Here is a 14,195-nt window from a genome sequence, read left to right as displayed (position 1 = left end):
TAATGTGACTATTGATACGTAGTGACTTTGCCCTGCCATTTTCCCGGAAATATTTTCTAGTATATGCTTTGAGCTTCCCATGCTCTTTTACTGGTAGGTGTTCTTTCTTTCCCTTCTTTCATACTGATGGCCGTGTTTCTGTGTTTCTGAGTGTAGCACATCTTTAAGTATCTTTTGCAGGGCCGGACGAGTGGCGGCAAACTCTTTCAATTTCTGTTTGCTATGAAAGGTCTTTATTTCACCTTCATTCACAAATGAGAGCTTGGCAGGATATAATATTCTGGGCTGGCAATTTTTCTCTCTTAGCACCTGTGCTATGTCTCGCCATTCCCTCCTAGCTTGTAGGGTTTCTGATGAGAAGTCAGCTGTGAGTCTGATTGGAGATCCTCTGAGAGTAATCTGACGTTTCTCTCTTGCACATTTTAGGATCTTTTCTTTATGTTTCACTGTGGTAAGTTTAATTACCACGTGTCGTGGTGAGGATCTCTTTTGGTCATGTTTATTGGGGGTTCTATGAGCTTCCTGTACTAGGATATCTCTGTCCTTCTCCAAACCTGGAAAGTTCTCTGCTAGTATCTCACTAAAAAGGCCTTCCAATCCTTTCTCTCTCTCCATGCCTTCAGGAACTCCTAGAACTCGAATGTTGGTTTTTTTAATAGTATCCTGTAGATTCCCAACAATATTTTTTAGATTTCTAATTTCCTCTTGTTTTCTTTGGTTTGACTGTATGTTTTCCTGTGCTCTATCTTCTAAGTCCGATATTCTCTCTTCTGCTTCACCCATTCTGTTTTTAAGGCTTTCTAATGTGTTTGTCATTTGATCTATTGAGCTCTTCATTTCATTTTGATTTCTCTTCACTATAACACTTTCCTGTTCTACTAGTTTCTGAGTTTCATTTTGACTCTTCCTTAAAATTTCGTTTTCACGAGAGAGATTTTCAATCTTGTCCATTAAGGATTTCTGTAGTTCAAGGATTTGCTTTTGAAAACTTCTAAATGTTCTTATCATAAATTTTTTGAAATCCGTATCTTGCATTTCTTCTATCTCATCATCTTCATACTCTTGGCTTGGGGTGTTTTGCTTATTTGGAGGCATCATAGTGTCATCGTTGATCTTGCTCCCTCTATTTCTGTGTTTGTTACTCGGCATAGTTAATTCTTCTTGCGTCACTGTGCGTTTTTTTTTTTTTTTTTTTTTTTTTTTTTTTTTTATACTGTGTCCGTGTTAAGTGGACTGCCTGCTGTTGGAGGAGCCTTGGAGGCTTGAGATGGGTGCGGCCTGAGAGCTCTGCCTGGTTCTTCCAGGTTAAGGGTGTGCAAAGGTGACACCCTCAGGTTATGCGTGGTAAATCTCTCTCTTTTTATTTATTTATTTATTTTATTTATTCAGGGGGTAAGTAACACCGCAGGGCATGGCTGTGCAGAATTGATGGTATTTAGCTTCCAGTCTTTGGCTCCTCTGGACTCCCACTGGGTTGCCTAGGCTACTGAATTGTAGTGACTCAGTTCCTTAGCTCTCCCCCATTGATATGTAAATCCAGAGAGCAGGCCTGCTCTTTGTCTCTTGGGAATTCTTCTAGCCTCCCAGTCTTATAACCTTTGCAAGGTTAGGGGGAAGAGAAACCCCGAAGCTTTTTTTTTCCTTCTTTCCGGTAGTGAGTTTGCTTCACTTTCTGGCCCCCCTCTAGATTCTGACCCCCGTTTCCCCACCAATGTCTCGGGTTATTGAGCTCACCTCCCCTTCCAGCGCCGATGTGTGGACTCGGAGCCCTGAGCGTCCCAAGTCTCCCCGCTGTTGTCTGTGTGGCATGCACTCCCCTTGGAGCACTGGGGCTTCTGCGGCTCAGTCCCGGGACTTGCCTTCCGCGCGGTGGGCGACCTTGTTCTCCCAGTAGGTCCTCCGATTCACGATTCCCGTGCAATTTTTTCCTGGTTCTTTTTTCTGCGGCTACCGTAACTCCCCTTTTATTAAACTAAATTTTCCCGGACTATCGGTGCGCGCCCTCACTATTCCGCCATCTTGGCTCCGCCCTTTTTTCTTTAATTTTTGCAGAGACATAATTTCAACCTACTCTAATTACAAGCTTAATTCACCACTAAATATTATATTCAAGAAAATAAAAGCTAGAAAGAGCACAGTTCCACAGAATTATAAACAAGGAATGAAGACAACAATCATATTACAAAATATCCATTTAATTCCTACACTGTTTTTGGAATTCTATATTAACTGTCACATGTTAGAGAAAGTATATCATGATATTTGTCTTTTTTGGGAATGTTATTTTTCACTAAATAATGTTTTCCATTATGGTTTCCAGTTGCATACATTTTGCTGCAAAAAACAGGATTTCATTATTTTTTATTGCTGATCAGTACTCCATAGTGTATATTTGTAATTTCTTTTATCCACTTGTCAGATGATGGACAGCTGGGATGTTTCCATATTTGAATTATTGTGAACTGAGCTACAATAAATATGAGGGTACAAATAATTCTTTCACGTTCTGATTTGTTTGTTTGGGTAAGTTTCCAGAAGTGGGACAGCTGACTCATGTGCTAGATCTATTTTCGCATTTCTAAGACATCTCCGTACTGTCTTCCATTATGGTTGTGCTAGTTTACATTTCCATCAGCAGTGTATTAGGGTACCATTTTCCTGACATCCTCAGCAGCATTTATTGTTTTCGCTTTTCAGATGAGAGCCATTCTAACTGAGGTAAGATGAAATCTCATTGTAATTTTGATTTGCATTTCCCTGATGGCACCCCACTTGCTGGTGTCATAGCTACAGCTGTGACCAGCTGTGGGAACTGCCATATTGGACTTTGGGTCTGTTGCCCATCTTCCAGGAAGGGCAGAAGTCCCTATAGGAGCCACCATCTTGGCAACCACGTGTTTTTACTGGAAGTCACCATATTGGGGCTAAAGTCTCACCCTCTGAGGCAAGAAGTGGAACCTCCACCATGTTTGGATACCCCTCTTCCTGATGCTATCATGGTTACTAGGCAACAGAAAGTGTTCTCCCACCCAAAACTAGCATGCCTGATTTGAAAGCCAAAAACCTGTGGCAAAGCAATTGTTGGTAACCATAAAACCATTCCATGAAACTAAAGGCTTAAGTTTTAACCTCCTTAAGTGCGTAAATTATCCTTAAAAACACATTACAAGTAATTTGGAAACATTTATATATTGGTAAACACTAGTAAACTGCACACTCTTTTTCACACCTTTCCTACCACATCTCATTAATACTAATAGTCTGTATTGGCCTCTTGTTTCCCAAAAGCTACCAAAATCAGAAACATAAAAGATACTAATCTTTGCATTTTAGCTGCTCTACTCAAACCATGAGCACTGAGAGAAGAGACTGGGAAAGAAAAAAACTTTCAGGATTTTGAAACTGTACATTGCCAAGACAATGCATTTAGGCTCCGGCACACTGGGTTCTAGTCCCAGTCAGGGTGCCTGATTCTGTCCCAGTTGCCCCTCTTCCAGGCCCGCTCTCTGCTATGGCCCGGGAGTGCAGTGGGGGATGGCCCAAGTCCTTGGGCCCTGCACCCCATGGGAGACCAGGATAAGTACCTGGCTCCTGCCATCGGATCAGCGCGGTGCGCTGGCTGCAGCGCGCCGGCCGCAGTGGCCATTGAAGGGTGAACCAGCGTCAAAGGAAGACCTTTCTCTCTGTCTCTCTCTCTCTCACTGTCCACTCTGCCTGTCAAAAAAAAAATGCATTTAAGTTCCACTTACCATACTGTTACTGCTGCTTTTGAAATATTGTTCCTCCCTGGCTGGCTCACCAATATGTTGTGGGAAAAATTAGGCCCAAAGTCCTATTTCAGGCACTTGCCTTTTATTTAGAGAATTCTAAGTACAAGCACAAACACAATATGCAGTGTGAAAAGTTTTATTTTTAGAGCGAGAAGAATACACAGAAATATGAAGGCTTTATTTTAGGGAGATTGGGCCAGGAAATGTTAGGAGAGACTTCTATAACCTGATTTCCTTGGGCCTATGAGGGGAGAAAAAGCCCCCTACCCTTCACCAAACTTCTTAAGAGCCTCAAAAAGGGGAGTGGTTACATTGTACTGCCCCAGGTCCCAGATAGAAGGAGGTACATCCTGGGGAGGGGTCATCTGAATGACAGGTGGATTGATAGGATTACATGAGAGTGGGGGAGGCATGGCCTTCAGCTCCTGACCTATCTCCCTGGCTTTTCCCACATGAAATGTAAACAGAAGAATTTGTCTTGATTATTATTTCAGTCCAAATAACAAAACACCAAGTCATATATTTTATAGAAAGATATATACAATATTTTAATGTCTAAAAATATTCTTGTTTACAACAAAATTAGATATTTTGTCCTCATAGATGGATTAATATCCCATAGAAAGTATGTGGAAAATTTTATATGCAAAGTCAATATGTGAAAGAGAAAAGCCCACCCATTTCCCCTCAAATTATATTAACCTAAGTTACACAATATCAAATCCAGAATCCCTGAAAATACAAGCTTTTTGCTCTGAATCCCAGAGTTTGTATCCAATGCCTTCCTGGTCTCGCACCAGTGTGTCCTTTTAGTGTTTTCCCCGATGAAAACATTTTATGATTTTTCCTTCTTCCTGTTTGACCTTCTTACAAGATATATAAAGGGTATTTAGGTCATACTCAGCTAAAAACTGATCCCTCTAAATTACTGAGAAGACAGAAGGAAACACTTTATTTTTAGAAAAAGGAATGCCATAAATAATTGCTTGCCCTCCTCCATTTGAAAACTCTCCCAAATATTTTTACATTGCGGATGACTAATTTTCTTCCTCAGAGATGCAGTCTTATTTGGTTCAGGCCATTAAAAATTATGGTACTCTTAAAAATACATGAAAAGGGGAATTAAAAAAAAGTTCAGTAAAAAATTTGAAATTCATGAATAATTTTTCATAGTATGCATTTTATCAACTTTTTTGAAAATCCATGTACATTATGACTCCATCCTGTCCTCATTAAATCTCAAATAATCCGACTCCAAATACCATCATCTCAGTAATTTGTGAAGTATGACAGGGACACAAATCATTCCATAGCAGATGTATGGCTCCTTATGAAGAGTTAAAATTGTATATGTGCAGGTGTAAAAAGTTAAGCTTAAGCTTACAGGTTTAAACCTTCCTGGTACAGCTGTAAAAATAAGACAGAGTGAAGTAGCACCTTGACAGTAGGGACTCCATTTTGGAGCACTTGAGACTCCATTCTGAGAAAGCACCCCCCACACCGTGAGACTCTGGTCTGAAACTATGATCTCAAATGGTCGGACAACAGCAGTGCACTACATCACCCTTGGCAGAGCACAAAAACCCCCTAGCATGATTGCTCAAGCTTAAAAGTAAAAAGGTTGCACCTGGGTTACCTGGGCTAATAATAAAGATGTGATTTGTCTGTGTCTTACATTAATGTCAAGTCCTAATGCTAATTGTAAGATTGTAACTGGTATTGTCAAGATTATGATAAATATTAATTTCACTTAGGTTTTAGGTTATGTTGACCTCAGTAACCATATACTCTCTTTTGATTTTATGTACTTTCTTTTGATCTTAGCAACTGTGTATAGCAACCGTGCATAGCAACCGTGTATTCCCCCCTTCCCGCTTTTGCGGTTTTTGCCTTTATAAACCCTAACCTTTGGTTATTCAGGGCTGCTCTGCTCTTGTATGATCAGACAGCCCCAGCATGCTGGATAATCAATAAATCTTTAACCCTTTGCTGGTTGCATGAGAGAAAAGTCTCTTGGAGTCGTTCCTCGGGCGGTGGGCTTTTTCAGACCCTAACACTTAGCAAGTATTAATACCATTTTGTTCTCCTGCTATGATTACAGATTGGCTAAGAAAAAAATCTGGAAAAGTACTGTTTAGACCAAGTAAATAAGGAAACTAAATAATGACAGAGACAATCTTGAAGAGGAACCAAATATTTCAGAGTAAGCATTATCTATCTATCTATTTATTTATTTATTTGCCAGGCAGAGTTAGACAGTGAGAGAGAGAGACAGAGAGAGAAAGTTATAGTCAGTGAGAGAAAGACAGAGAGAAAGGTCTTCCTTTTGTTGGCTCACTCCCCTAATGGCCGCTATGGCTGGAGCTACACGAACCGAAACCAGGAGCCAGGTGCTTCCTCCTGGTCTCCCATGGGGTGCAGGGCCCAAGCACTTGGGCCCTCCTCCACTGTCTTCCCGGGCCACAGCAGAGAGCTGGGCTGGAAGAGGAGCAACCGAGACTAGTACCTGGTACCCCAACTGGGACTAGAACCCGGGGTGCTGACGGCACAGGCACCAACTGAACCATGGCGCCAGCCCAAGCCTTATCTTTTTAAAAAAGTTTTTGTTTTATTTATTTGAAAGAGTGAAAGAGAGTGGGAGAGACAGAAAGAATTCTTATATCCTCTGATTCACTCCCACAAATGGCTGGGAATGTCAGAGCTGGACGAGGCAAAAGCCAGGATCCAGGAAATACATCCAGGTCCCCATGTGAGTCGCGGGGATCCAAGCATTTGGGCCATCCTCTACTTCCTTCCCAGGCCCATTAGCAGGGAGCTGGATTGGAAGTGGAGCAGCCAGGACTCAAAAAAGCACTCATATGTGTGTGGGCAGTGGCTCAAACCACTGCACTACAAGACTAGCCCAAATTACTAATATCTTTTGACATTCTTGAATAAGCCTTTGATACGTAGCAATTCAGATCTTTGAAAGATATGCTTAAGGGTTTCCTGATAATTTTTATCTTTCTTGTGAAGAAAACTTCAAACCTGTCACTTAGCAACAACATTAGCAATTAAAATAAGAATAAATAGGTATTATAAATTTAAATAAATGCTATTATTAATCAATGGAATCACTAAATACTTAAATATATATTCTAAAAATGAAAACATTAGGACAGCAATGTCATGTTAAAGGCAGATATACAGATCTGTGGTTCCTGGAAACCAGAGAATAATATTAATTGGTCTCTAGCCAGTCTTGGGATCTCTAAAGGGCACACACTGATGATCTTGCATCATACTCCTAAGTAAGGTCTTTTGGGACAGAGTTATGACAAAAGCTTACAGATTGTTGCTGCTCAACCCACTTGTAGAAGAAATAGGAACACCCTCTCCCCATTACAACATGCAACTCAGTCTATAGGAACACCCTCTACCCAAGTAAGTTCAAAGAAAATATTAACTTGGGGTCAAGATAAGCATCTCAAAAAATAAGTATAATTGAATTTAGTGGACTTTGTAATAAAAGATGTTAAGTGGCATTTTTCAGAATGAGACTAAATAATATTAACTATAATTTAGTTATATGAGAGTACTTTCAAAAGTTCATGGAAATGTATTTAAATAAAAAAACAGCTGAGTATAGATTTTTTAAATTTTTGAATAAAATTCTCCTTTTAACCCAAATTCCATGAACTTTTAAAATTATCATTGTATGTATGTACGTATGTTATAGAAATATATTTCTTATTAGTTTAAGATGAAAAAATCTGAGAATTTCAAGTTAAATCTATTAGAATGCTTGGAAATATTAAGTATTTAATATACTAGGTTGAAGTCTAAGACAAAACATTCCTTCTCAGTTTCTGCAAAAGCTAGTCATTTACCCAAATTAAGTTTACATATCAATACTAAGTCACTGGAGGCCAGAACAGTGGTATGGGGGGCTAATTCTTTGCCTGTGGTGCAGGCATCCCACATGGGTACTGTTTCTAGTCCCCGCTGCTCCTCTTCTGATGCAGCTCTCTACTATGTCCTGGGAAATCAGTAGAAGATGGCCCAGATACTTGGGCCCCTCCACCTGTGAGGCAGACCCAGAGGAGGTTCCTGTCTCCTGGCTTTGGATCAGCCCAGCTCCTGACATTGCTGCCATTTGAGGAGTGAACTAGTGGATGGAAGACCTTTCTCTGTTTCTCCCTCTCCATGTAGCTCTACCTCTCAAATAAATAAAATCTTAAAAAAAATAATTCAGCACTATGTTACTTAATATATTTGATATGTGTAAGAAAATTAATTATGAATAAGGCATATAAACTGAAATGTTATTGAACATTTTCATATTTAATTTCTTATTATCCAGCACTGAGAAGGAACTACATTAGCAAATGACAAAAAAAACTGTGACTTGTACCAATGGAGTCCACAATCTATTAGGAGAAAAAATATGAAGATAGATGGCTGCTATTTATGCAGGAGGATATGTAAATGAGTTACATATCTTGCATCTCCAGATGACAAAGATGAAAGGAGTTAACATAAGGTGGAAATTAAAAATCAGAGATGTATTTAAGGACAAACAGGATTTTTCCCTTTGATTCACCAATCATAACTCTACCAGTAGAGATGTGCAAAGGGAAAAGTACATAAAAAAGCAGGGAAGCATGTGAAGGCAAATCATATTAGAGGATTGCAAAACAATTACTCTAGTTAGATTACTGAGTGTTGGTTGTGACAAATGAGAAGAGATGTGCTAGAATTTGAATGTAATGCATAATGGGCTATAATGTAAAAATTCAAATAAAATATATTTTCAAGTGTAATTTGTACTCTACCTTAGACATAAGGTGAAGTAGCAAAGTGAACATGAAATTGGGCAAACACTGCAGTCTTACCTGGTGACTCCAGATTTAAAGATCAAATTTCCAGCTTAAAAGATGCCTAGTTATTTCAAAAGGGAATTTATATATTTATAGAAACACCAACAAAGATTTTAAAAAGCTAATGTAATAATAAGTGGCAGTAATGACTAATATAATCAGTGGTTGTCTTCATTTTAAAAAGTTGTAAAGATATGTTTATTTATGTATGTATTGGGAAAATGATAGAAAATATACACATACTCAGAAAAATTGTCTTTGGTTTCTGTGTTCAGGCTTTGCAATGAATCTGACTTTTGATGCATTCTTGTAAGATTTATCTCCCCATTTGTAAATATAACAAGAAATGAGGTAAACAACTATAAGGCATATTATTGTATTGATATGAAATTACCCATTTCCAGTATTTTCATTATTGTAACCAAATATAAAGATTGTGTGCAATGCTGTAATGATTTAACTGATACAATTCATGAACCTAGAATCAAAGAACAAAAACTTCTGTGTATATCATCATTGAAGCAGCGTGCACCATTATTTCGCACAGATATGGTGACAGTTCTGTTAGAAATACTTAACTATAGAACAGTATTTTGTTAGTGCTAACATTTATCAGTAAAAATAGTTTTAAATATTTGAAAATTAATGTTAAATTTACATAGTGTAAGACACACAGCTTTGAACACTTTGAAGACTCAGACAAATGAGTTATGTGTACCCTAATAACTCAACTTTATAAATGCAGTTTGGCTGGGAGATATGTGTGTTTTTTATATACTACTTCCTTTTGCTCTTCATCTCATCCCCCTACACCAAGTGAAATAATAAACTAATATGACATTAACACTTTCAGATTAAAACTAAAGTTGCTTTTCAAGATAATAAGATATCAAAGTCATATATGGAAATGTTAAACTTGACCGACCTCATCTCTCTTTCTCCAGACTTGCTGAAAACAAATGGATCAGAAAAATTGTACTCAGGTGACAGAGTTTGTACTCGTGGGCCTCACAGATCGTCAGGTGTTGAGGATGCCCCTCTTTGTGGTATTCTTATCCATCTACCTTTTCACAGTGCTGGGCAACCTGGGCTTGATCCTAGTCATTAGAACAGATGCAAGACTCAATACGCCAATGTATTTCTTCCTTAGCAACCTGGCTTTTGTTGATTTCTGTTATTCTTCTGTAATTACCCCCAAAATGCTTGGAAATTTCTTATACAAACAAAACATTATATCCTTCAATGCATGTGCTGCTCAACTAGGCTGCTTTCTGGCCTTCATGACAGCTGAGTGCTTGCTCCTGGCTTCCATGGCCTATGATAGATACGTGGCTATATGTAACCCTCTCCTCTATATGGTTGTAATGTCCCCAGCAATCTGCATTCAGCTTGTAGCTGCCCCCTATAGCTATAGCTTCTTGGTCGCACTATTTCATGCGGTGCTAACTTTCCACCTCTGCTACTGCCACTCCAATGTTGTCAATCATTTCTACTGTGATGACATGCCCCTCCTGAGGCTAACTTGCTCAGACACTCACTCCAAACAGCTCTGGATCTTTGCCTGTGCTGGTATCATGTTCATTTCCTCCCTTCTGATTGTCTTTGTCTCCTACATGTACATTATTTCTGCCATCTTGAAGATGCGCTCTGCTGAGGGCAGGCGCAAGGCCTTCTCCACATGTGGCTCCCACATGCTGGCGGTCACCATATTCTATGGAACCTTGATCTTCATGTACTTACAGCCCAGCTCTAACCATTCTCTTGACACGGATAAGATGGCCTCTGTCTTCTACACAGTGATCATCCCCATGTTAAACCCCTTGATCTACAGTCTCCGGAACAAGGAGGTGAAAGAAGCTGTGAAGAAAGTGGTCCTCAATAGAAATCGGGCTTTTATGTTCATTAAATTAAGAAAATGATTTGAATATCGATAGACTACTCTTTATGTATGATCTTTTCCTCTATAAAACTGTTAGCAATGGCTGTTTCTAATATGTGATCTTACACAGATCTGATCCATATAGACAAATTTTCTGGAGATTTCTACTGAGGATGTGATTTCAGATTGAAAGCATTTGTAAGAATTTACACGTCTTCTCTCAGTTTTCAAGTAAGAAGAGCATGAAAAGTAATTGTGTAGTCCACAAAAAACATACAGCAATTTTTCTACTTCTCAAATGAAAAAAAAATTACAAAACTATCATTAGGTACATCATTATCAAGATATATAAGTAATTACAGGCAGAGCGCAGACACCATTTCACATAGTCTTCCTCCTCTAATTCTCATTTAGGAATATAAAGCTGTATTAATAATAATTCATGTGAAAACCCTAGTTATATATTCTAAAATTTTTCCTGATTTCCTAACTTCTTTCAGAGAAGGTGTGGCAATATAAACTGCCTCATATTGATACATTTAGCAGATTATCTTTATTACAGAGGGCAGTGGTGCATGCTACCCTCATCTATGTCATTGACCAAAGCCTGCTACAGTCCTGGAAGTCCCATTTGATATCTAAATACCAGCTCTAAATGAGGTGATTTCTTATGTCTATGAGACAACATTGTATTATTTTCCAGATTATCTTTTTAAAGATGTAATTCAGGGATAGGAACCCTGGGAGTGGAGCAGCAAATTCCAAACAAATTAAAAAATTAACAAATGCAAATTAACAAATTAACAAATGCAAGTTAATTGAAACCCCATAGAGCATTTCATCAATAACAGAGATTGTATACAGAGTTGGCCTGGCCATTAGGACACCTATGGGATGACTGCATCACACATCACAGCACCTGCTTTTGGGTTCAGAATCCACGCTTGAGATTCTGTGTTCCTCCTAAAGACTGCATTTCTGGTTCCTACTCCAAAGCTCCAACTGTTGCAGACATCTGGGTAGTAAATCTGTGGATGGGAGTTCTCTGTATCTCTTTCTGACTCTGTCTCGCTGTCTCTCTCTCTTTCATTCTCTTTAAGAAATATATTTTTAAAAGGAATATATATGCAACTATGTGGTACAAAACATTTATAAAATGGTCATTATTTATTAAGGTATAGCATATAACACAATGAACCCATCAGACACGTAGTCTAGTGAAAAGCAGATTCCAACTTCTAGTCAGACAATGTGGTTAGAACCCAAACACAGCATTGCACTTTCTCAATGCTCTTATCAGTCTATTCTTCAGTTAAACTATAACAAATGTTACTAAATTTATAGTCTTATGATTAAACCACATGAAAAGGCATAAGTGTTCATTGAAGGTACTTGTGTATCATCTCTCTTCCTTCTTTGAGCCTTAAGATCTGAATTCTGATCATAAACCTTCTAATTGTAAGCTATGTGAACAGGAGGGAGCAACTGATAAATGAAGATTATCACAACTGATAAGACAAAGGGTTAGTGTGACAAATTTTTCTTAAAATGCATTTCACCTTTTTTCATTAAGCATGTTTGACACTTCCTGTTTTCTCAGAGTAGGACAAACCTCTTCTAACATGTTTCAAGTTTGTAACCTATACACAGAAAAGTGATACTTAATTTTCAAGGTCATTTAAGATTTTGCCACATTAGTTCCTTGAGGTTAACATGGTAAGATACAGATTTATTTTTAATTTTGTGTACTCTTTTAACTTAACATCTTTTTTAACCTATTCTGCCTCTTTATATAAATTGTGTAAAGCATATGAGCTCTTCATTCAAATGGAAATTATGATACTTATTCTGCCCTGTGTTACTTAGTTGCTTCTACCTTAAAATAAAGTGCTTGTTAAGGCATAAAAAACTGCTAGTATTGGCCGGCGCCGCAGCTCACTCAGCTAATCCTCCGCCTAGCGGTGCCGGCACACCGGGTTCTAGTCCCGGTCGGGGTGCCGGATTCTGTCCCGGTTGCCCCTCTTCCAGGCCAGCTCTCTGCTGTGGCCCGGGAGTGTAGTGGAGGATGGCCCAAGTCCTTGGGCCCTGCACCCCATGGGAGACCAGGAGAAGCACCTGGCTCCTGCCATGGGATCAGCACGGTGCGCCAGCCACGGCGGCCACTGGAGGGTGAACCAACAGCAAAGGAAGACCTTTCTCTCTGTCTCTCTCTCTCACTGTCCACTCTGCCTGTCAAAAAAAAAAAAAAAACTGCTAGTATAAAGAAAAAATTGATTTTCTTATAATTTTAAGAAATTTCATATTTTTAAAAAAATTATAATAAAGTCCAAAACTTAATAAACAAATATATTAAATAGGTATTTTCCTATCTGATGACATCAGATAATGTCCAAATATGATCATCTGCATATCTGGTAATAAGAGAAATGGATATAATTTTAACTAAAATAAGCTGATCACTTATACATTTCATCAATGAGATTAATAGACTTTACCTTTCTTTTTAGAGTTACTTATTTATATGAAAGGCGTAGCTACAAAAAACAGGGAGAGACAGAGACATAAGTCTTCCATTCGCTGGTTCACTATGTAAATGGCTGTAATAGAAGGGCTGGGCCAGAAGGAAACCAGGAGACTGGAGCTGTATCTATGTCTCCCACAAAGATGCAGGTGCCCAAGCAGCTGGGTCATCTTCCACTGCTTTCTTTTTTTTTTTTTTGGGGGGGGGTTTTCCATATTTATTTTTTTAACTTTTATTTAATGAATATAAATTTCCAAAGTACATCTTATGGATTACAATGGCTCCCCCCCCATAACTTCCCTCCCACCTGCAACCCTCCCCTTTCCCGCTCCCTCTCCCCTTCCATTCACATCAAGATTCATTTTCAATTCTCTTTATATACAGAACATCAGTTTAGCATATATTAAGTAAAGATTTCAACAGTTTGCATCCACATAGAAACACAAAGTGAAAAATACTGTTTCAGTACTAGTTACAGCATTAAATCACAATGCACAGCACATTAAGGACAGAGATCCTACATGAGGAGTAAGTGCACAGTGACTACTGTTGTTGACTTAACAAATTGACACTCTTGTTTATGGCATCAGTAATCACCCTAGGCTCTTGTCATGAGTTGCCAAGACTATGGAAGCCTTTTGAGTTCAGCAACTCTGATCATATTTAGACAAGGTCGTAGTCAGAGTGGAAGTTCTCTCCTCCCTTCAGAGAAAGGTACCTCCTTCTTTGATGACCTGTTCTTTCCACTGGGATCTCACTCGCGGAGATCTTTCATTTAGGTCCACTGCTTTCTGAGGGCACATTAGCAGGAAGCTAAATCAGAATCTGAACAGCCAGCAAGACTCAAACTCACATCCATACAAGGTAATGGCATCACAGTCAGTAGCGTAACCTGCAATGCTACAATGCTGGCCCCAAAACGTATTTTATTTTGAAAGTTATATTTTCAAGAGTAACTGTGCTTGCTTAAACTTTCACAAATAATGAAATGAACATTTACTGACTGCTTAGTATGTCTCAGAAATCTGGTGATTTAAAACATTACTTGGTAATTTGCACAATAGTACTATAACAGGTATGACAGACTATTTTATAAAGGAGAGAATTAGGACTGTGGACATAGCTTATGTACACACACACGCACACACACACACACACACCTCTCT

The 14,195-nt window shown here is 38.7% G+C and overlaps 1 protein-coding gene across 1 annotated transcript; it reads left to right on the top strand.

The window, feature by feature from the left end:
- The first annotated feature begins 9,588 nt into the window (after nt 1–9,588).
- LOC100343026 (olfactory receptor 8U9) lies at nt 9,589–10,548 on the top strand. Its single transcript, XM_002709135.2, has one exon. The coding sequence runs from the start codon at nt 9,589–9,591 to the stop codon at nt 10,546–10,548; it is 960 nt and encodes a 319-aa protein (XP_002709181.2).
- Nucleotides 10,549–14,195: the final 3,647 nt, after the last annotated feature.

The sequence above is a fragment of the Oryctolagus cuniculus genome, chromosome 1 (assembly GCF_964237555.1).
Source record: "Oryctolagus cuniculus chromosome 1, mOryCun1.1, whole genome shotgun sequence".
NCBI lineage: Eukaryota > Metazoa > Chordata > Mammalia > Lagomorpha > Leporidae > Oryctolagus > Oryctolagus cuniculus.
This window is presented reverse-complemented; position numbering and strand designations above follow the sequence as displayed.